The sequence below is a fragment of the Pseudonaja textilis genome, chromosome 2 (assembly GCF_049901715.1).
Source record: "Pseudonaja textilis isolate UNSWEBS1 chromosome 2, rPseTex1.2, whole genome shotgun sequence".
NCBI classification, from domain to species: domain Eukaryota; kingdom Metazoa; phylum Chordata; class Lepidosauria; order Squamata; family Elapidae; genus Pseudonaja; species Pseudonaja textilis.
In genome coordinates, this window is record NC_141991.1 from 90966182 (window position 1) to 90992657 (window position 26476).

Genomic DNA, 26476 nt, shown 5'->3' on the forward strand with positions numbered 1-26476 from the left:
ACCCCTCTCCCCCCAAAAGAAGTCAGAAACAAACAATGCTAGTTCCTAATATTGCTTTTTTTTTTTTTGTCAGGGGGCGGACCACAGAATGGTATAAGAGGGCTTTTGGTCATATCTGTGCTGCAGACATGATAAGGATTAAAGATTCTTTCAAAGGATCCCCTTACTGAAATTAAACCAAAGACAACCATTTGATGCTTCTGGAGACGAAGATAGTGCAAGATGGCTTCAGTTACCATTTTCAAATTTGATTAACTGAGAAAGCTGTATATAAAGCTATCAAAGAATTTTAGAAATGAAATTTCAGTGTAAACGTACCTTTCAACTGAATAATTTACACATTATTTTAGTGTTTTGCCAAGAAAATGAAATTATTTTGATTATTTTTTAATTTATTTAAAAGGAACATCTTTTAACAGTCTATTTTAACTGTGTAAATGAGATATATTTTTAGATGTTTTATTGATTGAAAATGTGAAAGCAATAGTAAAATTATATCAGCAGCTTACAGCCTGACCAGCTTTTATGCTGATTTTATTTTTATTATTGTAACATATTAGGAAACAGTGATGCTTGTATAAGAAGCTAAGCTAAGCTAATTACATTATATATATGTTGGTCATAGATTTTTGTATCTTGAGTAGCCACAATAATCTACTTGAGAATGTATACATCCATTTTTAATGCAGGAATTTTTCAATTTGCCTTATAAGACACGCTCAAGGCAATGTTCAAAGCAGAATAGGCACTTTAAATGGAAAATGTTTACTTTTGGGAAATAATCGAGGACTAACTACATAGTGATACATGGAGCTGAAAACACTAGATTCAAATTCTGTATTTACTTAGTATGCCCAGTTTTCATTTATTTGTTTTTTTTTATATTGAAAAATGCAGTTAGACTGACTTGAAGATAATCTCAATTTTTTTTAAAAAAAATCCATGAGTAGCTTTCATTTACCATACTGGATGAAAAAAATTTTGAATGAGAAATTGATTCAGACAACTACTAGCTTTACATACATGCTAAACCAGTTTGTATCTGCTATGCAAAACATAGCAAATTATATTGTGGCATTGTGCCGAATCATTGGCATAATCTTACTCCTCTACAATGATTTTTTCTAACCACTCCACTTCTGTCTAATTGTCTTTTCTCACTCGTTCCAGTACAATGGAACTTTGATCTTGGACATTTTGTGTAGCTCTTTAAAGATTTTTTTCTTCATTTATGAAATAAGTTACCCCAAGTTTGCCAGTAACTTTTGGCATGCAGATTGCATTTTTTACCTCTAGCTCCACAAGCTTAAAAAATATTTCTCAAAGTATTATAGAATTAGTATTTTTATTACTTGCTATAAAATATACTGTTTTTCCAGTTGCATAAGCCTGTAATCCACAATTCCTAATTAATGGATAGTTTCTAACAAAAAGTCCTAACATTACAGTTAGCTTGATAGGTAATCAATCACATTAAGATACATGACTGCCCAGTGTGTGTATACAGTAACAAGGGATTTTTTTTAAAAAAACCACCCTGCTAATTCAAGTGAATATCTGCCCTATTTTTGGTGACACCTCACACCTGTGTCACAGCCCATCCTATTCAGGATGTTCAATGTTCATTTTTACAGTGGCGTTTTGTGCAGCTGCTTGCAGGAAATGCCAATACCAAGCTCACCTTGATGGATCTTAAAAATATAGTTAATATATGGATGGAGGGTGGTCACACTGAGAAACTGAAAAATATATAAACAAACAAATAAATCTGGAGAAGGCAGGGGAGAACTACTACTCTATTTTGTGTGTTTTCATGCAGTTAGTAACGATTTTAAATTCGGTATTTTCCTCAGTCTGCCAAGCCATCTGATGTGTTATAGCACAAAATGATTTTTTAAAAACATAAAAGCTGGTTGCAGCATTCCACTTGGGTACTCTATTTTGTGCTATATTTTATACATACTGCCATCCGTGCTATTTTGTTAGGGTGTTGTAAATATTTAGCTAACCCTTAATTGTATACTTGATGTAGATATTTATATACTATTATAATAACACATACATTTCATATTAATATGACATTCTACAAGCCCTTCAGTGAACGAAATGTTTATTACAACTATTTTTACTAGGCATTTCATTATTGCTTTCATTAGGAATAACTAAGTGGCCAAATTGATTTATTTGTGCTGATAAAAGGTGCCTTTTTTGAAAAGACATTTTGTGTAATAATGCTAGCCATTGTAAAAGAAGTCTTCTGTATTTCTACTATTATATATTTCCAACAACAAAAAAACCTCTTGCCAGATGGTATCAATTTACAAATCTTTAGATATGGAGAGCTGGTGAATGCTAATATTTAGCAGCTAAGTAGCAATTTTAGTTATAGAAAAGGGGGAGGGGAGAGGAGGAAGAAAATAATATATTTAATATTATTGGTACTTTAAGTTTAACATGTTGAACATGCTGCAGTATTTTACTTTTCATCCACTTGTATTGTCAAAATAACTGGTAAAAATTGTTCACATGCTTGATTTATTGACAATGAACCTTTAATAAAAAGGTGAAGCGCTTCGTCACTTCAGTATTGATGTGTGTAGCACAGGTAACTTTGTTCGTATTTTATAACACTGTATGTTTTCAATTTCTGCAACATATGACTTGGTAAACTATCAGAAAGAGCTAGATGATCCCTTTTTCATTTAGAATCGCACAAGCCTGACGTAAATATTCCATTTTACTGAGCTCAAACATGACAAATTTATGCAAATTTTAAAATGCATACAGATTGTCTCTGCATATAACTTTTGTGGCTGAAAAGACATCTAACTTGGTGAAACACAACTGCAAGCACTCTGGCCCCATAAAAAAAAAAAAAAAAGAGAGAAAATCCAATCTGAGTATCTGTTATTTTTATTAAGTTCTAATCCTGGCAAGGAAAAAAGAAACTGTTTATCCTTTGCTTCTAACAGTTTTTAAAAGTCATTCTAATTACATTTTTTGGACAGGCTTGATTCCCAAGATAGCAAAACCTTTGGCCATCACAGCAGCTGTTGCTTCACACAGGAGCATTCGCCACATGTTCACATTCACTATTTCACCTAGATACAAAACAGACACAGCACAAAAATAAATATTAGATGCAGCCCTTTCAGAAATACATATTTTGGCTTTTTTACAGATTCAATAACACAACATTATGCAGGCAGTTATAATCAGTTCCTGTTAATTTATCACATATTAAGTTTAAGAACAGTCTACAGGTAGTTCCTGCCTTACAACCATTCATTTAGTGACCATTCAAAGTTATAACAGCACAGAAAAAAGTGACTTATGACCAGTGCAGCAGCCCCATGGTCATGTGATCGAAATTCAGGTGCTTGGCAACTGACTCATATTTATGACTGTTGCAGTGTCCCGAGGTCATATGATTTCCTCTTGCAACCATCTGACAAGCTAAGTTGATGAGGAAGCCAGAATCACCTAACAACCTCATTACTAACTTAAAAACTGCAGTGATTCTCTTCACTGTGGTAAGAAAAGGTAATAAAAAAGGGGCAAAACCCTCTCAACTATTTTATTTAGCAATAGAAATAGTTGTTTGGGCTCAATCGTGTTCTTAAGTCGAGGTCTATCTGCAGTACTCTACTTTTGTGATGATTCTGTTCAAATTTTTGTATCCATAAGAGATCCAATGCATCTATAATTTAAATTCAGTCTATCCAACCATGTATTTATTTTGCAATCATGGCAGGATTTTTTCAAAGGATTTATAATTTTATTTGTGGTATTAATAAATACCTTTCTAAAATAGAAAATTGAAAGCATATTTAGCACAAAAAGTCTCATTTTTCAGTATGAGGTTCTATCCAACATGGTTTGAAAGGAAAGATTTTCACAAATCTTTGTATTTATTGAGTTGTCAAACTTGGGGCGCAGTGGTGGTATTCTACCGGTTCAGCCTGGTTCTGCTGAGCCAGTAGCGGCGATGAGCAGCAGAGACCGAACTGGTTCTCTCCGCCGCTCTGCTACTGGGCCCACGCAACCATTTGGGCTCCCATATTCACCATTATCCTCTGCTTTTGAAGTGCAGCTGCTTTGTGCGGCAGATCAGAGTGCCACGCGACAGCTGGTGAAGCTACTGGGAGAGTGCAGGCTTGCAGGAGGTTGAGCTGGAATGCCTCTGCGCCTGCACAAACTCCTCTGCATCTGCGCCAAGTGCATGTTTGGCACCCGCGTGGACACAAAGTGTGCGCACATGCACAAAGCGTGCCCCCCAAGCCATATCCAGCAAACCGATGGTAAAACTTTTTGAATCCTATCACTGTTGGGGTGTCACACAATTGTCCCACTTTACTTTCAAAATACTAAGGTGTAACTCACCAGTTTGTCTATCCTTTTCCACACAATAACAGTTATCATAGAATTCAGTAAATGTGGTGGCTAGCTCATAGAGGTAGTCGCAGAGAGTGTGCAGTAAAAGGTCATCTAAGCACTTTTGGATGATTTCAGGAAACCTCAAAATGCATTTGCCTAGTTTCCATTCTTTTTCATGATCCAGTATGATCTCTGTTGTTCCAGCTGCCTTTTGTAGTTTATCCTCACTGATATTAGCCACTCTTGCTATAGATCTGTCACAGAAATAAACCTTAGATTAGATGCCAAGGGATCAAGCCTTCTTTCTCTAGAAAAACATCTTTATTTGCAGTCCCCCAAAAGATTGTGTGACGCAAGAACAAAGACATAACAAATTACTGACTTACCCCAAAAGGATGGCTAGCTATTATGCATCGTTTTGACAATATTGTTAAATACTGCTTCTTAAAATATAGAATTGCGTCTTGAAAGGTGCACTTTGAAAATGCTGTAAATCCTGTAGCAGAAAGGATGCCTGAACTTGGGGATGGAGTGAAAATAAGGATCACCCCAAGAATCCCTACATAACCACAAGACAAGTAAGTCCAATACTTGGAGAGATGTTGACCCATAGTCTGTTGCCCCTGTTGCCCCTTAGGTCCAACCAGGTGCTGACCTTAGTTGAGAATATTGCTATGCATTGGGCAATAAATCAATTTAATTTAACTTTCACAAGTTGAACTGATGTTTCATATCTGACAAGTCCCGAGTTAATGTAAACCCTGTATAAGCTACACCAGCCACTTTAGGCATCAATTGCTCTATAAAAATAATGGAGCAAGGTATCAAACAACCACATGTGAATCATCTTGAGTTCTTATGCAAGATCTCATGAATACACATTAAAAATTCCTTAAAATAAGCCACATATCTTCCTTAGCCTGTGCCAAGTGAGCAGGAAAAGGCGTATTTGATTGAAGGAGGTCCCAGCAGGTTCAATACATGCCTCAGCAGCCCTTTCCTACTGAACCCCAATTGCAGAACTGTAATAGGTTTTTGTGCTCCAATCACTACGCATGCCACGCAAGTATGTCCAAGATTACCATATCAAATTACTAAATCTTATCCTTAAAGCAAAATATATTGCTGACTGGGCTGTATGTTGCTTTTCATGTTTAAAGTTTAAAGTTAAATGTTTATTTTTTTCCGGCTCTCTTGGGCAATAAAATAATTAGTGATGTATGTCCATAGCTATAGATTGTGAAAGCAAGACTGTTAAACATACTGACAGTTAAATTCCATTTTTATAGTTAACAAATTAGCTAGTTTAGCACATATCAGCATAGCCCCAGTGTCCTAAAAATGACTATTAGGTAAAGTTTTTCTTTAAATGTAGAGCAAGGCATTAATTGTCCCATATTATATATTATCATACATGATAACTTGAAACATAAAAGCATAATATATCTACCTGATTCGAGTGAAGGCATAAAGTAAATAAGCAGCAGTATTTCCTTTATCATCAAGCATCTTATCAAAAGAGAAAATATAATCATTTATTCTGTGATGAGACAGGTCTGCATATTTAATGCAACCAAAGGCAACTGAGATCTGGGCTGCCTTTAATTCTTCTGGTGTAAGAACCTGTTAAGACAAACAAACCATTTTTTTTTCAAACAAATGAATGAGTTTATTTAATCACCATCAATGACCAGCAAGATAAAGACACAAAGGATGAACAAATACAAGAAAAGCAGTATATCAGTCATATACAACTATAAAGGCTTGAAAAGATTAGATAAAACATATCACTTTCAAAAACAGTCAAGTAGCATCAAATGACACCTTATAAATGAACAAACTTATATCATTTCCAGCTACTATTTGGAGACAGTTGCTGGAAGATTGCAGTCTCCAAGTTTCCAACACACAGTTTAGCTCAACTCTACAAGTGGCTTTAAAAAATTCCCTAAAACAATTGAATGATGTTGGCATAAGCTCTATTTATATATGCAAAAAACTTGGTCACCAATGAAAGTTAAATTATCATTCTACTTGGGGTAAGGTACAAAAGCATTTCTTAGCAGTGAAACACCCCCCCCCCAAAAAAAAATCAATATAAAAGTGGTCCTATCCTATCCTTCATTCTATGGTGTTCTGCCATCTGCTGAAAAGCCAAGATAATACAACAATATACAGACCAGAGCAAAAATTAATCTCTGAATGTATGAATTCCCAGAGAATATCTTGGTAGATCTTGTCTCTATTCCCTACCCATTTAAACATCAATGATAGCTTTAAGCATTATGAAACAGTACCCAAGATGGAACATCTTAGTACAATGTTCATTGTTAACAAAAAAAAAAAATACAATTAGCAAAACAAAATTCCAGTAAATTTAAACAAAATAAAATACAAAGTGTAGGGCATGCTGCATAAAGGCAAAATTACTATGTTGGATTCAAGAAAAAAAAAAGCAATCCATTACCTTATCTCTTTCTTTTTCCTTCAGTTTATCCATTGCTCTCTTCAGTCCCTCTTCAAGAAGATCAATCAGTCGTACTGTATCCCCACAACGTGTTTTGAACTTTTTTCTTATAGAAAGGATGAAAATTATTACTTTCCTGAAATGGTATCTCATTTAAATAAAAGTTATATTCCAAATGTAAATGTTCATGCTTTAACAGCATGAAGGTGACATCCCAAACAGACAACTCTTTGTATCCATGGTGACAGGTATTATATTAAAAAATGAATGGATTTTAAAGAATCTAAATTTTAATTTCAGTGTAAATACCCAGACTCAAACTAAGAGGATTAATTAAAGCTAAATTTTAGTTTGAACATGGGAATATTATAATTAATTTAGGGAGGGAGCACTTTTTTCAATTAATGTCACAAGTTGTCTTAATGGGGTATGCTAGGAATCAAACTCTCCCTGCACTCCTAAATAGATAAGCCTAATTATATGATGATGATAAGCATTAGTATTCTATTTTAGATGTAATAAAATGTCTTTTTTCCAGCAACTGGTTTAGCTGTTTCAAGCATGGTTTGGTAGTTTTCCAGAAGTTAGCAACAGCAGTAAGATGAGCACTTATATGCAGCTACATAGTGCTTTACAGCACTCTCTGAGAGATTTGCAAATGTCAGCAAATTGCCCCCAACAATCTGGGTCCTCATTTTACCGACCTCGGAAGGATGGAAGGCTGAGTCAACCTTAAGCTGGTCAGGATCGAACTCCTGCATTCTAATACTGCATTCTAATGACTGTGCCACAATGGCTCCAAGTTAATCGTGTGAAAGAAATTACTGATGCTTCAGACAAAACAAGCTTGTTTTAGGCCAGGATCAGTATGGTCTAGAGAAATGGAATCTTCAGAAGTGTTCCATTCATCCTCTGGACCACACAGATCTTGATCCAAAGCCTTCTGGAGTGTTCCATTCCTCAAACAGTAGGTTTCATTGATTCTATACTCTATACTCTGGTTTCTCTTCAGATCGTATAAATCTTTTGCCTTTACACAGCTATTCTTAATAGCTTATATATACAGTAAATTCAATTATAGCTCAAAGTAAAGCTGCAGAATGTACAACCAAACATCATTCTAATCATCCTGCAAGAATAATATGCTTAAAAAATCAAGGCAAAATACATGTCACAACTGAATTGATGCTAGAACTATTCAGAATTTTTTTTAAAAAAAGTCTTATACAGAGTCAGACTATTCATCCATCTAGATTCTAGATTGATACTGGCCTCATTTCAGGCAGAAGCTCAGAAAAAGGAGCAGCTTCAAAAGCATCCAATTAAAAAAACTGAATATTTGATATAAACAGTTTATTTCCTTAAAACTGCCTGAATATTGCATGGTCCAAATCAATAAGAGTTTTTTTTCGCTATTAATCTTCCTTAAATAAGGATATCAATTCCTCCAGTGAGATTAACAATAGAATCTAGCTTAAGGCATACTGAAGAAGAGTTGAGTAGTTAAAGCAATAGGCTAGAAACAATTAAATTCTGAGTTCTAATCCTGCTTAGCTGTGACGTTAGCTGGGTGATCTCAGTTATTCTATATCAGACAGAAGAAACTAATGGTAAAGCACTTCTGAAATTGCTGGCAAGAAAATTGTAAGGATTTGATCCAGATAGTCACTAACAGTCAAGACAGACTCAAGGGACATACACATTCCCATACACTTCCCACCTCTCCAACAAAAATAGAAAATACTTTGTACACTTACTTGTCTTCTCCCAATACCACTCCAAAAGGAGCATGAATTACTTTGGTCACTTTGGGGTCATACCAGCCAATCATCTGAGCTGCTGCAAATATTGTTTGTAAGTGAACAGACTGCAAAACAAAACAGGATTAAAGTACCAATTGTTAATTATGATGTCTAAAAATGTTTCTAATAAAATGTGCCTTGTTTCAGAGAAGGCAATGGGAGCAACTGTCCTGAGAACCAAGGAAGGAATCGGCCTCCCAGTAGGATTCAATACTCAAAATGATTAGATTCTTTTTGTTCAGGATATTAAAAATATATTAGAATATTAATTAGTTAAGCATAAATAACTGATTGTATTTTGTGTTTCTTCATACATTTATGTTTAATGGGCTGTCAATGGGTAAAAATAACAGACAAAAATGTTACAGGAACTAATGAAATGGGAGGGAGAATTAAATGAACAGTATATCTAGATCTGCTTTGGATCACATCAGTGTCTACAAGCAAAACATTTTACAAAACAGAAAAAACACAGGTTAGAGAAGCTCACCTGCCCACTATCTATCACATAAATTATATAATCAGCTTTTTCTTCGAAAATCCTCTGTTTTATTGCTGCCAAGTCTGATGTATCATATGTGAAACCCCCATCAGATTTCACAACTGTCAAAGGAACAGAACATCCTGGAATAAATACAACCTTCCGGCCATCATCCATTTGTAGAAACCCTAAAGATAAAAAATTCATTACTGGTAACCATGCAAAAACAGATGGAAAATTATATTAAAGTCTGGGAAGCAATTCCACTTTTTTATATATACACAAAAAATGTATAAATAAAAACCAGTTCAATGAAGATTTACAACAAAACTTGTCATAAAGCCATACTCCAAGCCAAGCAAACAGGCATAGATAATGGAGTCAAATGTTTAAAATTTCTACATCTGCCAATTCTAATGCAACTATGGTAATTATCTCTTGAGATGGGCTTAACTTCTGATTTTAGAGTTTGATTAAAGGAGGAAAAACAAAACATCCAGTTGCCTGAAATTTTAAAAAAGAATCAGCGGACAATGTAGCAAATGGTTTTGGACTCAATTTAACTCTCATTCTGTTCTCACATAAGGCTTTGTTCCAGATGTAATCAAGAACAATTTATCTGATTATATTCCCAAATGTAACATCTATTACTTTCTATCTTGAGTAGATTGATTTAATTCCTATGTTCCAGCAATCAGAAACCCATAGATCTTATTATTAATCATTCACAAAAGAATCACCCAGTATTAAATACTTCCAGATTATAAATTTAGCTTCCTAATACAACAAATACTGTTAGCTGAAGTCATATATCTAAAACATAGGAAGCAATGATATTGTTAGTTACTGGACTCAGAATTAAATGTAAAAAGAAGCAAAAAAAAATCCAACTTGTTTGGTTCAGAAAGAGATGAAACACAATGAAAGAATTATGGAGAACAACTACTACTAGTCTTCAGTATTTTACAGTGTGTAATTCAAAGGTAACTTTCTCACTGTATGTTGAATTTAGGTGGCCTAGATTAAAATATCTGGGGTTAATCATGCCATGGAGCTATAGATGGCCATCTTAATGGGTAAATGAAGGATTTAATTTTTAGTTAGTGAATACTTTTAAGAGATGGAATGGCAACAATTGGAAATTGTTAGAAACTAGCAACACTTCAAATAGATAAGGACATATTGTACATAGAAGATTCTCATCTCAACATTGTGCCCCAAACAACATTGGCTTATCATGCATGGGAGATATTTACATCTAATATGGACATTTATTAACAACTAGGATAACAAAAAAAACCAATCAGAGGTCAAAGATCCTGCCCAATTTTACTGTCAGCAAGCTGCAATCTAATGCTTTCTTTCCAGACCAGAGGATACAAAACAGTAATCTCTGTATTTGGAAGCTGCCCAACCGAGGAGTAAACTGGGAATAACATAAAATAGAAAAAACATCTTATCAAAGAATAGCTATCTCAGAAATTGACTAATCAAGAAAGAGTCTCTATATAATCACTCATGCATTAACCCATTTTTTTACTTGTCTGAACTTCTCTTTATACTAGCTATCCAAAATGTGCATATACAAACATTTTCTTTTGCTTTTTGTATCATTGAAATTACATAAGGCTATAAAAATATTGCAAACAATATTGCATGGTATTTGGTGTCATCCTGATATTTGGCTTGTCACAATTTCTCTCTGAAAAGATGCTACAAAGCAAATTTGATAATCTTATCCTGTGTCAGGTAAAATCAGTGAAATAAAGTTGTATATTACTTCTCTAAATTCATGACAAATGAAAGAAAAATAAAGTAATTTTGAATTTCAGGCTAATGGTACCTAGTTAGGTTTACTGATTAGGTATAATAAAACATTTTAATAAAAGCAAACTTTCCTGAAGGTCTGAAACATACATTAAATGGATTATAATTTTAAACATATGTCAGCTATTTAACTTCCAATACAGATGTGTTACCTCGTTCTTCAAGCTCCTTTACAATTTCATGCATCCTATCTTGATAGTATGATTCTCCTCTGTCTATGATGGAAACATCCAAGCAGTCATAGATCTTTTGGAATTCTGATCAAGAGGAGGAAAAAAAAAATCTAAGCACACAGAAGTGAAGAATTTGAAATACTTAAGTTGAAAATCTAGTGATTAGAATAGTACAACAGCAAATTATATGGAAAAGAAGCAATGTTAAAAAGTTGGGTTCATCTTGAAATTCACTAAGGCCTTTGTCATCAGTTTAAAACACAGTAATAATTAAAGTGGTATCCTCTCCTCTCATAGGTAATTCTAACTCTACCTGGATAGCTGAGAATCTTCATTGACATATAGAATAATATTAAGCACTCAGAAAAGGTAAGCAAGAGAAAAACTGAAAATTTCACACACTTGATTGAGAGCTTCCTACAAATAAAATTGTATAATAAAAAAGAAACTAGGCCTTAAAATCAACTATAATCTTCCCTATGCAAACCGTTGTTGAAAAACAGTGGACAGAAATCTGTTTCAGGACATTCTTTATTGAGGTGACTCCCTCCCTTTTTTCCTTCATGCTGTCATATGTTAGTAGTTAGAAGACCCAAAACACTGGAAAGTTTGGTATTATAGACTGGATCTTGGTCTCATAGAAGAGCAACTTTATATCCACCTCTCAAAATTTTCCACCATAAATGGTACATTCAAAATTCTTTTGCTTCAGCAGTGCTCTACAAAAATAATTTCAAGTCACAACTGTTTTAAAAAAGTTTTTTTCTAAGAAAATGCTCAAAAGGAGTCAAGATAAACCCATCAAAATTTCAAAAATCACCTTTTCGGGATACATCACAGATGAGGTTCCAAGCTTTAATGATGTCTGGACTTTTGCTCTGCAGTAGGACCACACAGTGGTATGCACGCTTCTTAAACTCTTCCTCAGTGTCAAACCTTCTTTTTGATTCCTTGGTTAAGAATATAAAGATGCTGTGATGTGCATTAAATGGAATCCAATCAAAGTATTAATAGCAGCATTAATGTTTAGAGTAGATAAAAAGAGCAACATTAATTAAATTTCAAATTAATAAACATAACTATCTCAATTGCAATTTCAGCTATTTTAACTGTTTGATCTTTTCATCATGTTTTAACAAATGCAGAAAGTAAGCACACTATAAGTTGCAGCTCTAATACTGAAGAGAAATTGGGAATCCTCACTCACATATGAGTTTACTGTATGTGAATTTGAGTATTCATGGGAAATTTTCTGTGCTATTAATCTGCATAATCTTCAATTGCTGACATGATAGTTCTTCTATAAAGAAGTGGAGAATAAAAATCTGCTCTCACTGGAATTAAAATCACACATCCCATGCTTAGAAATGGAGAAGTGCAGATTTTTAAGCAATCTAAATGCATATAATTTTAAAAAGAGTTGAGTTACTGTCTAAAAATATCTGCAGCCTTACAGACATTGTCTTCTTAAACTCCTTGCCCAATCATTACTTTTGTTTGGGTAATGTGTAGCAAAATCCTGTATGTTCAGGGACAGTTCCTTCAGAAGTGGAAAGAACACACTCGCTTTTAACTCTGGTAGTAACGCCATCATGCAAGGATACAATCATATGTCTCTGGATTCATTCCATCAATACCTCTTTGGCAGAAAAATGTTTATGTAGTCTGGATGGTCATAAACATATATCCTATTGATCTAAGGAGATTTTAGTCTAGTATCCCATCCTGTTGCCTCCTGTAATCCCCAGAAATAGGCTGTCAATGGCATTAACTATTATTTGACTGATTTTTCCCCCCATTCTTTAACATTACATATGCAGATGATGACTGTATCTGCAGTTTCTCCTACTGGATTGAACTGATTCAACTTTAAACATACTATTTTCCCTCTAATTAAGAATAACAGTTAGTAAAAGCTCTGAATAAATGTTGGAAATATTACTTGCTGCAATAATGATTCTTTCTCATGTAATCATCTGTACTGACCTCTTTCAATTTAAGAAGATTCTAACAAAAAAAACTATATTAAGAAATAATGAAAATGAAAAACAAACATACTGTTTCAATACTGTGCAAAACATCAAGCATTTTCTAAACAATTATAATAACAGGAACAAATATTGTGGATACAATACCTTATAAAAAGCTTGGAGATCTCCTATGGGTGGAGAAACAGTTAGGTAATCTGGAAATTTATCTTGCAGATGAGCAATAAGCATCCCAAACTGGGTGCCCCAATCTCCTAAATGATTCAATCTGGATAACAAGAAAAATAAACAAAGTGTAAAGTACAGGTAATCTTTACATTGGAAAACACTATTTCAGTTAATCTAACTGAAATGGTTCATCTAGAGTTCTGTGGTGTTTGGGGCTAAAAATACTGTGCCAGATAAGTAACTACAATAGTATTTCCAGTGGGCTTATTCCTTAATTAACATAGTTGACTACAAGTCAGGGGAGTTCTTACATTTCTTTGATACATTTGTGTCATACAAATTATTGAAAATAAAGTGTGGCTACTTCACAGAAAGAGAAGCACTATATCTCTAAATACGTTATGAGCATGCCCATAAATAAACATGACATACCTTAGAACATCATGTCCCATGAATTCAAAAAGACGGCATATGCTGTCCCCAATTATAGTTGACCTCAGATGTCCAACATGCATCTCTTTTGCAATATTTGGGGAAGAGAAATCAATCACCACCTTTTCATATGGAATGAAGAATGAAAAGGGGAGAATGTTAGGAATGTAAGTCACCTAACAGTTGGGTTGGAAAAAATATAAACCAGGATAGACATTTTAATACTGTCTCTTTAAGGGAATGCTGAAATTGTAATTGGGTATGGTTTCTCAGCCATAAGATGGAGCCAGAAAACTGGGTTGTTCTGTTCTGTTGTTGCTGAGAGTGTTGCTGTTCCTGCATTTCCCTATTGACTGTTGCTGATCGTCGTTATTCTTGGATTTGATGTGAGTCTTTTACTGAACTGTTTTTTGATACTGGACTTTGTTATTTGGATTATCCCTGGACTGAAAACTGACTGCTTTAACCGTGAATCACTTGGACTGTTCGTTGAACTTTGCTTAACCGTTTACTGGAAGTAAAAACCTACATTTTATTATACAGTGTATCTGTCTGCTGGTTGTGTGCTATTCTTCACTAATTTCACTACGTCTCCCTGTGTGCTCTCATTCTCCTAATGGTGAATTACCTCAACAAATATGAACATAATTGTATACTGCTCTACATGTTTACTACATACAGAAGATATATCTATATCTATGTATCTACATACACGCACACAAACACACATTCCATTATCTGTGGAGTCCATGTATGCACTAACCAGACAACACATACAACTTGTTTGGTGTAGTGGTTAAGATGCTGGCCTAGAAACCAGGAGACTGTGAGTCCTAGCCCTGCCTTGGGCATAAAAGCTGGCTGAGTGACATCAAATCATCAAATCATCATCTCTCACACCAATTTCTTCACAGGGTTGTCCATGTGAGGAAAATGGGAGAAGAGAGTTTATGTATGTTTGCCACCTTATCTATAAAAAAGGTGGGATAAAAATCAAATAAACGAAATACATACTGTATGTTCAGGTTCTATATAAATTATGTGTTTTGTACAAATGTTCCTTTGAAAAGAAAATAACACAATTTTATATTTAAAAGGACAGAATTTTTGGAAGCTTGTATTTTTAATCTGGATCAAAATCTAAAGGTCATAGATATTCTTCTATGCTTATAAGCATGAGCTGATTTTTCTGTCACTAGCTCTCTTTCCTGGAATACTATGAAAGACCTGTTTCATTGTTATGAAAGTGTTTGTACAGAGGCTCAAATAAAACAACATATTTAAAAAAAAACATTCAATTTTGGCAAAGCCAAAATGAACTTACTGGACAAGATAAGATATCAACAGCCATTTATAGTTCACCTTTTTTCTTTCACAAGCGGGTGGTTGAACTCCATTCATTAGCACACTGCTCAGCTGTCTCGATACAAAATCTTTCTTCAAGTGTACATTGATGAAACCTTTAGAGTCATCAAAATTAAAATGGTCATTAAGAATATATCCACATCTATTTTCTTTACAAATGAAATATTTCGCAGCAGATTAGCACAACATTTGTAGACAATGCAGCAGATTAGTATAATATTTGTAATCACAATATAAATCTTTAGTTCAAGACAAATGAAAGTATGCCAAAAAAACTATGCATACTTATACCAAATAGATACACTCCTCTATTAACAGACTTACTCAATAATTAGTTATGGGGAGAGAGAAGCATGTTCAGCAAGTGCCAAAACATGATACTGTTAACTTAATTTTATTATAATATACATTGCTAGCAAATTCTGTTTCTACTTATATTAAAGATAGAGTAACTGTACCAGGTCCAGCAATTTCAATTTTCTCAATGCAATCATTGTTTGGAATATTTCTGGCAATCTTGTCAGCAATATCCCTTGGGCTTACTTTTTGTTCCTTAGTCTTGAGCAGTATCTGAAAATAAGGAGTCAGAGTAATTGCTTATTGACTGGAAACACAGCCAGGCACACAATACCATGGTCAACATCCTACAGACCCAACATTTAACCTGCTTTGACAAAGATAATAGGTACTCTTATTTTATAAAAAAACCTGTTTGGAATCCACAAGTTAAAAAATGCTCCAAACATCCAAGGAAACAGAGTCATTTATACATACTTTCAGGAATCTGAAACTGAGGATACCAAATAGCTGTGATTCTATTTTGATATATCTAAACCAGATCAGTTCAGCTTCCATTTCATGGTCACATTTCCAAAACTTTGTGTGTTATTATAGTTAACTATGGGACATTTAAAAAAAGGAAATTGCTACTATTTAGGCCAAGAGCTAAATCTGTAGTTGATCCCAAAATTCTGATTCTACACTTTCATTTTTGGACTGTTCCCTTTTAACAAATTAACTCTTTAGATTACTTCATACGCGTTGACTGGTTCTTCAAAATATACTGTGAAGTACATCTATGTATTTGGTGATTAATTATTAAGGTAGAAAGAATGATCAGAATCATGTTTGTCCTTCCACTTACTAGAACGCTATATTGTGAATGAAAGTCAACCGAGGGGTTCAGAAAAAAATCACACTTGATGATAGACCATTACAAAAGTTGTATCCATATGGGTGAATATATTAGGAATATATAAGCATCCCAGCTAGTGAGATGCAAACAAGAGCATGTTGGCTTGTAAGACCTAGATTGTACTTGTGGCACATTGTGGCTAAAATGGTTGATTATTGTACCTTTAGGATTAGTAGGGAAACTGCACATGGAATAGCTATAATGGAGAGTGATAATCTAATGTGTTCTTTCTTATTTTTACTAAAAATAATTCCATGTAAGCTTTCGTTGACCAAAACTGGTATCTATAGATCCAAATCGTAAATGGTAAAGGACATGGAAATAAATAATAAAGATGAATTAAATGAAGGAAATAAAAGTATCCTTCACTACTTATATTATTCTTTCACCATAAGTGGTAAAATCATATCCTTTGCACACAATCACACGAACAGGCTTCTGCTTATACCACATATAAGTGATACCATATCAAACTTGCAAACTGTTCAGCTTCCTCTTTCTGCTATGTATTAATGATGGGCAGTGATTAATATTTATATGTACTTATATGTTAGGGTGTAGGTATATATATATATATATATATATATATATTATGTATGTGTACACTTTTGAGAATAGAAAACAGAATTTCATTTTTAGTTTGCCAGTGTGCCCACAGAAAAAAATGATAATAAAGGTCATCTTATTATTTATTTCTGAGAAAGATATGCATTGAAAAATATGCATTGAAAAATAACAAATTCCCTTATTTTTGGATCTCTAAATGACCCACTATTCCTATATTCTGCCATTTTGTTCGGAGTAGCTTTTCTCCTAATTATATGAATTTAGAATACATTTTCCTGAACTCATCTCTAAATTCATTATCACCATTTGAGTGTTGATATGCAACTATCTCCAAACATCTTCTTTTACATGACATAAAAATCTTAGATAAAGCTTTATGTTATATGAGAAAATGGCTGAGAAAACATCTACAGACCCCTCACATCCTGGACATAAACTGTTTCAACTTCACCCCTCAGGACACCGCTATAGGCCATTGCATGTCAAAACAACTAGACACAAAGACAGCTTTCTCCCATGCCATCACTCTGCTAAAGACAAGTCCCACACCACTGTCTTATATACCTAAAGATGTAGAAGGGCTATACTGCTACCATCTTCGCACCTTCCTCATCTTTCCTACCTTTTCGTATCAGTATCTTATGACTTATCCTTTTTGTTTGTATCTTATAATTTATGATTGTAACTATGATTTATGATCTATGACTTATCACTTTGTTGTTTTTGTATACACTGACAGCTTATTGACCAGAGACAAGTTCCTTGGGTGGCCAATAACACTTGGCCAATAAAGAATATTCTATTCCTTCTCTGTTCTATGTGTATTTTCTTATATATATGTTTAGGCCCTTGCATTCATAATTAAACCTAAATCTTCACTTTCCTGCATATATCTAACAAGACTGGACTACTTTCACCCAAATCTATTATACCTTTCATTTTTCTCCACTTTCATAGACATATTTCTTTTCATTCATGCAACCATGCATGTTCTTCATCATTTATTCTTCTTGCATTTCAAGATGCAACCTCTCATATTATTTCAAAGAATAAAAGAGGTGAGTATGAATAATAAGAGAGAGATGTGATCTCATTGGTTGTGTAACTGTGGATTTACAATGTATGCTTGTGGTGTGATGCTGGTAAGTAATGTGAGTATGCGTGTACTTTTGTATGCTGACAAAGCTATATTGGTCAAGAAGCTGAGTTGTTTTCAGCAAATTTGAACATATTTTTGTGTTGCAAGGACAAGCATGGATACAAAAATTAATTTTTCAAAGATCACTGTTTGTGGTGATCAAATCCCAAACAAAATAATGAACAAAAAGTTAATGGGATTAAAAAAAGGAAATACTAACAAGAGAAATTTGAAATACTAAGAAAATAGTAATGACTGGATGGCATTTATGACATTCTAAAAGAGATGAGAAGTTAAAAGAACAAAATAATTTGATATATGGGAGTCTGAAGGCAAGCATGATTTGCAAGGGTCTTTGCCTTATAGTGGGTGATCTTTGTGTAAACTTCATTTACTTATGTTTCTTTTTTCTTTCTTGTGTCTTAATTTCTTTGGTTTACTGCTCTTTATATTTTTTCCTGCCTTTTTGCCTAATATTATTTACTCCCAAAAGCAATAGCACAAATTATACATATACGTGTGAAAATTTATATTGCTATTTATTGCATTCAAATGTATATGTTTAACAATTTTCAGACCAAGAATGGAAGGGGTAAAAGCAATAGATTATTTAGAAACATATTATATAAATAAATCATCCATATAAATCCTCTTATAGAAGTCATACCCACATTTATTTGGAACAATAAATATGATCTTTAACTCGATTCCCAGAAAGATGTGTTGCACATCTTTGCTGACCTTTCACTATAACATTTAAAACTTTTGGCCTAAAAGCCTCTCCTAATTTTTATTAATGCTACTTTTATTTTTTTTAAATTGTTAAATTGCTAATCTTGTCCTTTGTCGCTTCTGCTTTCCTTTCAGTATGTATTATTACTAAGTTATCTGCTTTAAAGTGCACACATAAAAAAGATGTAGGAAGAGTTAAAATAAATACAGCAAACAGCTTGACAGTTTCCACTGAAATATTTATTTCTTGGCTATGTAATCACCAAACCAAATTTTGAGAAGTCCTGAAGTCCAAAATAATATCACTAAACCATGCTATTCACGTGACTACACTTTTTCAAGTTATTGTCCCAATTCAAAGGCTTAATAATATATGGCAGGTCTACGGAAAAAGAACTGTCTAATAAAAGCAGATCAATTGTCTAATTGGACACTCAAATTACAGCATGGTAGTAGGTCGTGATAATCTTATCTGTTTGAGATGCAGCAGTAAAGATCTATGAAAAGTACACATACTATCAATTACCTGAGATATGCTCATAGCACTGTTACACTGGTAATCACCAAACCTGGACTGTTGACTTGGTGTTACTGCCAATGGTGGGTTTTCTAAATCAGGATATGCAGCTTTGATAGCTGCCTTAAAAATTTCTTGAATCCTGTGATTGATATTAATCATGCCTTTGAATGATTTTTCTCTATGTCTTTCCTCCTGGAGGCTCTAAATAGGAATACAAAATAAAATTACTTAATAATTAATTCAAACAGATAAGAATACATCATTACATGGAGCTAAGAATTCAAAATGCAATTTCAAATTATAAACATAACAAGAAAGTCATATTTATTCATTTCCCATCTTTTCAAATTAGAATTCCACAAATGGTTTAAATTAGATGGTCATGTACACACATATTTATGTTTCTGAATTACAACAAATGAAAAAGTTCCATTGTTACATGATGTGTCACACCTCACAGAAACAATCCTGATAGGTTTGAATGCTTTGTCCCTATCTGGTTCTATCCATTTGTGTGTGTATGTGGAGGACTTTTATTTGGGAAAACCCTTACACTGTGAATAGCAACATAGTGGATAGACTACCTACATACCCCTGTTAAAACACCAGGTTTTCAGATGTAAAAAAATCAGACCAAGATAAATAACTTCAAATTTTTCCATCTTTAATCTAGCATATAAACTGTACAATTCAATTTAAAAACCAGAAATCCTGGGGGTGGGGGAAATAACAAAAAAACCCATAGAATAATGTGGTTACATAACTGTGTATAGGCTCTTAGGGCGGCGATGTTCAGAATTAACCAATCACATTCAAAATAGTCAGGACACACTTAACATCAATTGAAGTGACTCTGATCAAGCATATATAAAATTCAGCTGTTCCATTAGGATTTTTACTCAGTTGCCTCTTATAGCAAAAGCCATGGTCTGCAAAGAGCTTAGAAAGTATCTAAAGGATCTCACTGCTGGAAGGTATCAGTCAGAAGGGTAGAAAAAATTTCCAAGCATTGTACCATGGAACACAATGAGCACATTCATAACTTAAAGGGGAAAACATATGGCATAAGAATGACATAATCAAGAACTGGATGCCTCTCCAATGTATTATGATCTAATGAGACCAAGTTTGAACTTTTTGCCATAATTCCAAAAAGTATTTTTAGCACAAAAACAACACTGCACATCACCAAACGTAGTCTACCACAACAAAACATAGAGGTGGCAGTATCATGCTCTGGGGCTGCTTTTCTTCAGCTGGAACTAGAGCTTTAGTCATGGTGGAAAGAATTATGAACAGTTCCAAATATCGATCAATTTTGGTGCAACATTTTCAGGCCTCTGCTAAAAGGCTGAAGATGAAGAGGAATTTCGCCTATAATGACCCAAAACATACCTCCAAATCAGCAAAAGAATGGCTTCACCAGAAGATGATCAGTTTTGAAATGGCCCAATAAGTATCAGTTTAAAGGTGTGCATCTTTATGCGACACATTATAATAGTTTTATTGTTATTTTTCCCCTAAAAGCTTTCAGTTTTGTTTTCCAATTGAATTGCACAGCTTACATGTTATATGAAAGGTAAAAAAAATTTGAAGTGAGCTTACATGTTATATGAAAGGTAAAAAAAATTTGAAGTGATTTATTTTGGTCTGATTTTTTACATCTCAAAAATCTGGCATTTTAACAGGGGTGTGTAGGTTTTTTATATACCGAGAGAAAATTGCTTGTAGTTATTTTCCACTGTAATTCTTCTCCCACAACCTTTCTGCTTTCATTTTCTTGCTTTGGATATGGTGTTTAATTTTGTACCAATCTAATTAACCCTTTCTTAACTTTAAACAAACAAAAAAAAAACAACTCAGATAATTTTCTATATTATTGCTGTGCACTAACCATTTCTGGATGTAATGTCTTCTATTTTGAAATTATTCAGCTTTGACACAGTGGTCCTTTTTGTTTTGGAAACCTATCCAGCAGTTTAAAAGCATACATGCACATGATTTTCATAAAAATGATTCTTTCAGATCTGTAGAAAAGTCTATGTTCCTTATTCACAATGTTTGTGCTGTCCAAAAACTTCAAAATCATACCTTTTGTAGGATATTTAAGCGATATTTTAATTTTGCATTTTCTTCCCGCAATTCTTCCAAGGTTGGTGAAGCTCCCAAGCATCCGTAGTTTTTCAAATGATCTATTTCTGCAGTCAAAAACTTGATTTCTCTTTCCTAAAAAGCAACAATGATTTTTTTTGAATATTACAGTTTATTTCCTCAATTAAATAAGTGTACCATTCTTATTTCTTCACCATATATAGAACGTTATATACCTTAGGAAAACATATATAGTAAATTAACATTGCTCATTTCAGTCATCTATTAATCTGTATCTTTTTTCAACCTCATGTCTTAAGTATCAATCTAATACCAAGCCTACTGAAGGAATAAATAGCTTTTGAAATAGGTTTCTGCTATTAAAACACGTGCAATTTTTAATCAAGCTTTCATGTCATGAATTATGGAAATAACTAATCTTTTCCCTTATTCATCAGTAAAAATTATTATAAGAATAGATGAGTGCACTGATATGTTTAAAAGAATAAGTACAATGACCACATGGCAAAGAAAGAAGCTGCTAACGATTGTCACTTTTATGTGAAAAGTTCACTGTGAGAAATGTCATGTTTACTCATTTAATTTTTATAGGTTTTATTTTATTCATTAAATGTATATACTGCTATCCATCTCGCTATTTTTCAGTCTTGATAGGAATTATTTTGGCTTCCTTGGAGATTGCTGGAAAGGTAGGCATTTATTTGCAATATTTTATTGCTTTAATATAAAAAGAAAACTGAAGAAAAACAGGAAAGGGGGAAAACATTTCATTATAGAGAAAAATCATGCAATTCAGTTTATGATAGCCAAGTGCAGAATTATTTAACTTCTGACATTCGTTCCTTTGCTGTCAGGATATGTCAATCTTGCCATAGTTTGGGAAAAAGTAAGGATAAATTGATAGGTGTATAATAACACATTCAATTTTTACCATACATCTTTTCATCAAACAACTAAATTTGTTCCATAAAAGAACTAACTTAATTGATGTTTTGGGCGGTAAATAGATAGTCCTCAAATTAAGACCATAATTGAGCCCAAAATTTATGTTGCTAAGTGAGAAATTTGTTAAGTGAGTTTTGCCTCATTTTACAACTTTTCTTGCCACATTTGCTAAGTGAATCACTGCAGCTATTAAATTAGTAACAGGGTTGTTAAGGGAATCTGGTTTCCCCATTGACTGCTTGTCACAAAGTCCCAAAAGGAGACCACATGACTATGGGACACTGCAACCTTCATAAATGTGAGTCAGTTGTCAATGTAAAACACATGACCATGAGGTTGCTGTAATGGTCATAAGTGTGAAAAATGGTCATAAGTCACTTTTTTCAGTGCCGCTGTAACTTTGAACAGTCACGAAGTGAACTGTTTGTAAGTCGAGGACTAGTGACCAGCAGAATTCACATGCAAATGGCGGTTATTGGCACTAAATGGCACTATTACGTTATGTACATGCACCCTTTATTTGAAGAAAATAAAAACGAAAATACAGAAAGACGTCTAACAAACGAGAGGAGGGATAGAAAGAGAAAGAGGTGAGGCAGCAGTTAACCAGCTTTTATAAGTTCTTCTTCCCTAGACCTGCCATATATTATTCCTTTTTGCCGATCAATTGGCCACTGACAAAGTATACAAAATTTAAAACAGTTCTAACTGAAGCCTGTCTTCGCTATGCCGTCTCTCCTTCTCTCGCCTGGCACAACGGAGTCGAGCGGAGAACAAAGGTTGCGCTCCACTCCCTGCTCAACCTTCTGCTTTAGGAAATTCGTCTCATGGCCCCGCTTTAAGCCCGGCCAAAGATATAGAAATACAGTCCCAGGAGACAAAAGGAGAAAAGCCTCCTGAGGCTTTCGCGCGCAAGGTCCAAGCATTGCCACGCGTCCGCAGCGGAAGCCCAGCCGGCTGAGAGAAAAAGAGGCTCTCCGGCGCCTCTTCCCGGCTGCCTCCTGCTCCAAGCTTGCCCCTTTGTTTTCTCCCAAAACCGCGCCCGACCCACCCGGGGGAGCCTCTGACCTGGCGCTGCAGCCGCTCTACCCACTCCGCCGCTTGCATTGCCATTCTCACGAACCACAAGCTAGCCGGAACCGGAACTTACCATTGACACCAAGGCGAGAAAGAAAGAGAGAGAAATAGAGGACCCGAGGAAGGAAGCGCATCGCAGCTCCCTCCAGCGCCCCCTATTGAGTCGCTTCGGAACGTTTTTTTTTTTTTTTGCCGTTGCTTTTCTTTTAAAGGCTTCTTGGCCGCCTGGCGCCAAGGACGAGAATATTGGAGTTAAAAGAAAAAGAAAAAAAAAGACCTAGACTGTAAGTTAATTACGGGGAAAGTGTAATGCACGAGAAAAAACGATTGTCTAGGAAGCGTGCGAAACAACTTTAGCCTTGCAGGAAACAATGGCCAGGGCGATTCAAGAGACTCGCACCTGTCCGGCGTCTACCGCTTGAGGTAGTCTGTTTACTCTCATGGTAGAGTACAATAGACTAGAATAATAACTTTGTCACTTTGAATGTACACTGAGGTGACCGACTTTTTTTACAATGGGAACACAAATAAATTGAAGAGAAAAAAAAAGCCACTTGCGCGTGCCGCACTCTCAAAACAATTCTCCTATGCGGAGCGCATGCGTCTCATAATCGCATCTCACTGCACTGTACCGAGTCTTGACGAATCGTCATGTCAAATACAAATACGTCACATCGCACACAACGGATTGGATCTGCATCAATCAAATATGGAGATTTACAGATTAGTCTTCAAATATCAAAAAGACATGTAGGAGGACACTTTTTGAGAGAGGACAGAACTTGCAAAAGAAGGACTGTCCTTCCTAAAGGAGGGCGATTGGTCACCTTAATGTACACTAATTGGCATACATTAAAATTTCATTGCATACAACTCTCAGAGAGTCACCGCCTCCCCTATACACTATAATAACCGTGACAGAATGAATGAATGAATACAAAATTATATATAAACCCAGATATATGACAACAGAGAAACAACATGGTTCGGATGTATACATCTACATGGTGAGAAAAACAAATCTTGCCAGATTGCCAGATAGATGGCATAGGGAACAAAGCTGTTACAGAATCTGGTAGTCCTGCTATAAATACTTCAAAACCTCCTCCCAGAGGGGAGCAGCAGAAACAGACCATGAAGTGGGTGTGGGGTCTCCATCAATGTTTTGAGCTCTAAGCACATAGTGCTTATAAGCAGTATCCTGAATAACAGGAAGCATACTTTCTATAATCTCGGCTGTCCTTACCACTCTCTGTATGGACTCTTTATCTGAAGCACTGCTGCTACCAAATCAGTGATGCAGTTTGTTAAAACGCTCTCAATTGTGCTTCTGTAAAAAGTGGCCAGGAGAAAAGGAGAGTCAAACATTTACTGCTCTAACCATCTCAAGAGCATTCTCAAAGCACAATGCAATTGCAACGAGAGAAAATGAGACATTTTTAATGACAGTTTTTCTAACTAGGTTCCGAACAGGGAATAGAAAAGGACCTACTTATGAGTTTGTACCTACTGGAATCCTTGCACTGCAATTTTTGAGGAGCTGGTAGGGGGAGAGATACCATAAGGAAATGTGTAAGGAATTTGTGTATCTTTTCACAATGCTGGTGGGTGGCACATAGAAAATAAAAGTGATGTTTGAGTGCTTTGTGCCATTTGTCCACCTCCATAACATACCACTGAAATTCCAGATGTCCGCTCGCTTTCAAAAAATGTATACTCATTTTTAGTGCAAGGGATTTGTCCCTGTTGCAGTAAGATATTTGAGAGAACTTTTGCAAAATGTGTAAGTATTGTAGACAATGCTATAGTCCTTCCCCAATCAGCATATTGTACACTGAAATATCATTTCAGAGCCATAAGCCAAGTCACCATACTAAAGCTATTATTTGAATGAGTTACATAGGGGACAGGTGATGTGAGGAACTGGGAAGCCAAGCAGTGGGCAAAGGGTCTTTTCTTACATAATGCTTCATTGTTGACTGTGGCAGAGCTTCAGATACAATTGAGGTGTAAGTAGTTGCAAAATTCGAGTTTGACCTTCTCCACCATTCCTGGAAAATTTTTTTTATTTTCCATTACCAGTTTGTTATTTTGTTAAAAATCTTGAAGATACACTGACACTTTCCCCAAACATATTTTCTCCATCACATGGAAACACTTAAAAATTCACAACACAGTATTGAGCAGTGTCTAGAAATTGCATTAGGACAATACATATAAGGATGATCTTGAATTAGTTTCATCAGTCTTCTTAAAGTCAATCTTTTTACATAATTGCTATGTTTCATGTCTTTTCTATTCACTTTTCCTCTGTTTTGATAAAATATCAGGCAAGCTTCTTTCATTATGCCTAAATTTGAACTGGGACTCAGTTTCCAAACAAATGTGTGCCATAATCCCGCTATCTGAACATGCTACCACTTACAAACAATGGTTTCATTTTAAAGTGAACTAGGGATAATTGTTTTGAAGTTTTGGGGTATTACCTGAAATTTAACACCGCGGAGACAGAGTATTGAAATATCCTTAACATTTTCACTGTATGAAAAAATACATTGACAGTCTCAACAGTTTGCCTTTTTATGTAAATGGGAGTTGTGAGAGAATTCTGAGAACAGATTAGATCAATCAGAAATTGCTAAATGCAACCGTTTTAGAGGCTAGGATGAAAGGGTGCTAAGGGATGGGTTTATCTGACCATTTGAACTACCATAGATGGGGTAGATAAATTCATTCTTCAGCTCATTAGTCTTGAAACCATACGGAAATCCAAGAATTTGCCTTAAAATTCTTTCTCTCTTGGAAAGTATACAGAATCAGGAAATTTCAAAAGAAACATATTACAATGCAGAAGGATGGACAATCCCCAGGATTACCTAAAAGTGCTAATCCAAGTACCCTTTTATCTGATTCAAAGAATAGAGATGTTCATTGATTGTATTTATAATTTATTGATTTACATCCTGGGTTTATTATTTTTACAAATAATTCAAGGTGGCAAACATATCTAAGACTTTCCTTCTCCTATTCTCTCAACAACAACCCTTGACATGGTTTGGGCTGAGTGACTTGCCCAAAGTCACCCAGCTGGCTTTCATAGTTAAGATAGG

The 26476-nt window shown here is 34.7% G+C and overlaps 2 protein-coding genes across 5 annotated transcripts in view; one reads left to right on the forward strand and one right to left on the reverse strand.

Annotated features, from left to right (window-relative positions):
• Positions 1–2591, forward strand: part of LOC113433659 (rho GTPase-activating protein 7-like) — a 94993-nt gene extending 92402 nt beyond the window's left edge. For all 3 annotated transcript variants that reach the window (XM_026696337.2, XM_026696338.2, XM_026696339.2), the window contains exon 14: positions 74–2591. In XM_026696337.2, the coding sequence (XP_026552122.2) occupies positions 74–170 (97 nt within the window). In that variant the 3' untranslated portion in view covers positions 171–2591. The remainder of the gene's footprint in view (positions 1–73) is intronic.
• Positions 2592–2895: 304 nt separating this feature from the next.
• RARS1 (arginyl-tRNA synthetase 1) lies at positions 2896–23968 on the reverse strand. Of its 2 annotated transcripts, none has more exons than XM_026696340.2 (15): positions 23358–23968; positions 21324–21458; positions 19239–19433; positions 15539–15650; positions 15078–15175; positions 13716–13837; positions 13263–13383; positions 11948–12077; positions 11107–11211; positions 9137–9315; positions 8602–8711; positions 6845–6950; positions 5828–6000; positions 4384–4631; positions 2896–3101 (listed from the first exon to the last, which is right to left on the reverse strand). In XM_026696340.2, exons 1-15 carry the CDS (start codon positions 23400–23402, stop codon positions 2992–2994), a joined length of 1989 nt encoding a protein of 662 aa, XP_026552125.1. In that variant the 5' UTR covers positions 23403–23968; the 3' UTR covers positions 2896–2991. The 2 variants fall into 2 exon arrangements, with proteins under 2 accessions (XP_026552125.1, XP_087780687.1); XM_087924561.1 differs by lacking the exon at positions 23358–23968 and adding an exon at positions 22999–23211.
• Between the last annotated feature and the right edge of the window lie 2508 nt (positions 23969–26476).

Bases quoted from the DNA above. Each gene is read 5' to 3' on its own strand.
- RARS1 (XM_026696340.2), bottom strand. From the start codon at position 23,402: ATGGCAATGCAAGCGGCGGAGTGGGTAGAGCGGCTGCAGCGCCAG. The intron at 21,459-23,357 runs GTCAGAGGCTCC...GTTGCTTTTTAG, and splicing joins TAGAGCGGCTGCAGCGCCAG to GAAAGAGAAATCAAGTTTTT. The intron at 6,951-8,601 runs GTAAGTGTACAA...CCTTTCTATAAG, and splicing joins GTGGTATTGGGAGAAGACAA to AAAAAAGTTCAAAACACGTT.